Source organism: Arachis hypogaea, chromosome 4 (assembly GCF_003086295.3).
Source record: "Arachis hypogaea cultivar Tifrunner chromosome 4, arahy.Tifrunner.gnm2.J5K5, whole genome shotgun sequence".
Classification (NCBI taxonomy): Eukaryota; Viridiplantae; Streptophyta; class Magnoliopsida; order Fabales; family Fabaceae; genus Arachis; species Arachis hypogaea.
In genome coordinates this window covers 83,310,339-83,312,747 of record NC_092039.1, presented here as the reverse complement: position 1 = coordinate 83,312,747, position 2,409 = coordinate 83,310,339, and the positions used below count along the sequence as shown (strand labels likewise).

Below are 2,409 nucleotides of genomic sequence, written 5' to 3'. Positions count from 1 at the left end.
ACAAAAAATTTGACCGTAGAAAATTACTCCTCAATTTTGACACTAATTTGTTTTCAATTTACTCTACTATTTTTTTTCTTCTTTGAGCTCTGTTAATTTTGACACACACTGCTCTCAGTTTAAGATTATACTACTCATTCTTTATCTTCAAAATCTCAATTTATTCTTTAGTTTCAAGATCACATCTCATTCTTTGTTAAAATTTTTTGTTGAGAATATTTTATAGTCAATAAGTGTCAAAATAAATAGTATTTTTGACAATTAATAAGTATCACAGAAAATATGTTCTCAAAATTTTTTAACAAATTATTTTTGACAGCCAATATTTATTAAAATAAGATTTAAATTTTTTTCACAATCGCTTATATGTTAAAAATACTATTTTTGACAAAATTTTTATTAACATATTTTCATAGTTAAAATAGTGTCAAATTTTATTTTTTTTACAAATTTTAATTTTCTTTATTATAACCCTAAAAAATAATCTATATTGTTTGTAGTGATATTACTAAGAAAATTATAACAGGTTACTTCTGTCCGCACATGTAAATAATTTATGGATCTACACCATAAACGTTTCCTAAAGGGAGAATATTACTCCTAAGTCCTAACATTTCTGCTTATTAATTACATCAGATTATCTCTCCTATGTTTTAGTTAAGTTATTATTTATTATTTATTATTATTATTAATTATTATTATTTTGTAATTTTGAAAATATCTTAATATCATAAGATCGATTCATATAGGAAAAGAAATTAACTTTCTAAAATATATTCTCAGGGTTGATATTGGCTGGGACTATCATGGTAGCAGGAGCTTTGTTCACTGTAATGGGCTATTACTTTCAGAGGAAAAGGATCAAAAGAGAGATCCAAAAAAGAATAACAAGCAAGGCACACTTCGTACTCAACTCAGACAACAATGGTAGATCTGCAAAAGTTTTCACCATAAAGGAAATCACAAAAGCAACCAACAACTTCTCGAAATCCAACCTCCTCGGCGCCGGCGGCTTCGGCGAGGTATTCAAAGGTGTTCTGAACGACGGAACCGTCACAGCCATCAAGAGAGCAAAGCATGGCAACATAAGAGGCATTGATCAAATCCTCAATGAGGTTAAGATCCTTTGCCAGGTCAACCATAGAAGCTTAGTGAGGCTTTTGGGTTGTTGTGTTGAGCTTCCAAATGAGCCTCTTCTTATATATGAGTACGTCCCTCTCAATCTGTCATGCTAAAATACTTCTTTTTCATTTTATTTTCTTTAAACTCCATAAATTTTCGATTAACATTTTCTTTAATTATTAGATTTAAGAATCATATTCAATACTTATATTATAGGTATGTCTCCAATGGCACCCTCTTTGACCACCTTCACAACAGGAACTCCAGCAAATGGATCCGTCTTGGGTGGCATTCAAGGCTAAGAATCGCACACCAAACAGCTGAAGGACTTGCGTATCTTCACGATGCAGCCATACCCAAAATCTACCATAGAGATATCAAGTCAAGCAACATTCTCTTGGACGAAAAACTCGACGCAAAGGTCTCAGATTTCGGGCTTTCGAGGTTAGCGGCCAGCGAAGCGACCCACGTGACAACCTGCGCTCAAGGGACACTGGGCTACCTTGACCCAGACTACTACGTGAACTTTCAGCTCACAGAGAAAAGTGATGTGTATAGCTTCGGTGTTGTTCTGTTAGAGCTACTGTGTTCTAAGAAGGCTATTGATTTCAATAGAGAAGAGGGGGATGTGAATTTGGTTGTTATGGTGAAGAAGGCCTTGAAGGAAGGGATGTTAATGGATAAAGTGGTTGATCCAATGCTGAAAATTGGAGCTAGTAAGTTGGAGTTGGAGAGTATGAGGGCTTTTGGGTCTCTTGCTGTTGGGTGCTTGGATGATAGAAGGGACAATAGGCCCTCAATGAAAGATGTTGCTAACGAGATTGAGTGCATTATTGGTATTTTTGCTGATGCTAAGGCTATGGGGTATTAATTAATTAAAGGTTTAGTTGTGAAAGAAAAAGTAAAAGAGTAATGCTAAATAACAGCCAGTCAATTTTAGCTAATGCTAAAAACAAATTGCTAAACAAATCCAGTATGAATTTCACTAAAAAAAATATTGAAAAACTCATTGTGCCTCATTTGGTTGAGGCTTCTTATCATTGTTCCTACTAGTTAACTATTTCTCTATTTAAAAATAATATATATATATATATATACTAAAATCAACTACTAAAAATAACTATCAATATATTTGTATATTTATATATTATTTAATTTATTTTTAATATATATTTATATTTTAACATACATATATTTTATACTAATAGTTGATTTTTTAACTAATTTTAGAGTTCACCTATCATACTTGTTCTCTATTACATGAAGAAACATTTGGTAATTACTATT

At 31.9% G+C, this 2,409-nt stretch overlaps 1 protein-coding gene across 1 annotated transcript; it reads left to right on the top strand.

Annotated features, from left to right (window-relative positions):
• Positions 1–768: 768 nt before the first annotated feature.
• Positions 769–2,162, top strand: LOC112794317 (wall-associated receptor kinase-like 20). The gene is made up of 2 exons (XM_025836383.3): positions 769–1,207; positions 1,339–2,162. Exons 1-2 carry the CDS (start codon positions 807–809, stop codon positions 1,991–1,993), a joined length of 1,056 nt encoding a protein of 351 aa, XP_025692168.1. The 5' UTR covers positions 769–806; the 3' UTR covers positions 1,994–2,162.
• The last annotated feature ends 247 nt before the right edge of the window (positions 2,163–2,409 follow it).

What these genes read in the sequence shown, in the direction of transcription:
- LOC112794317 (XM_025836383.3), top strand. Translation starts at nt 807, where the DNA reads ATGGTAGCAGGAGCTTTGTTCACTGTAATGGGCTATTACTTTCAGAGG. An exon ending in GAGCCTCTTCTTATATATGA is followed by an intron (nt 1,208 to 1,338) that starts GTACGTCCCTCT and finishes CTTATATTATAG; the next exon opens with GTATGTCTCCAATGGCACCC.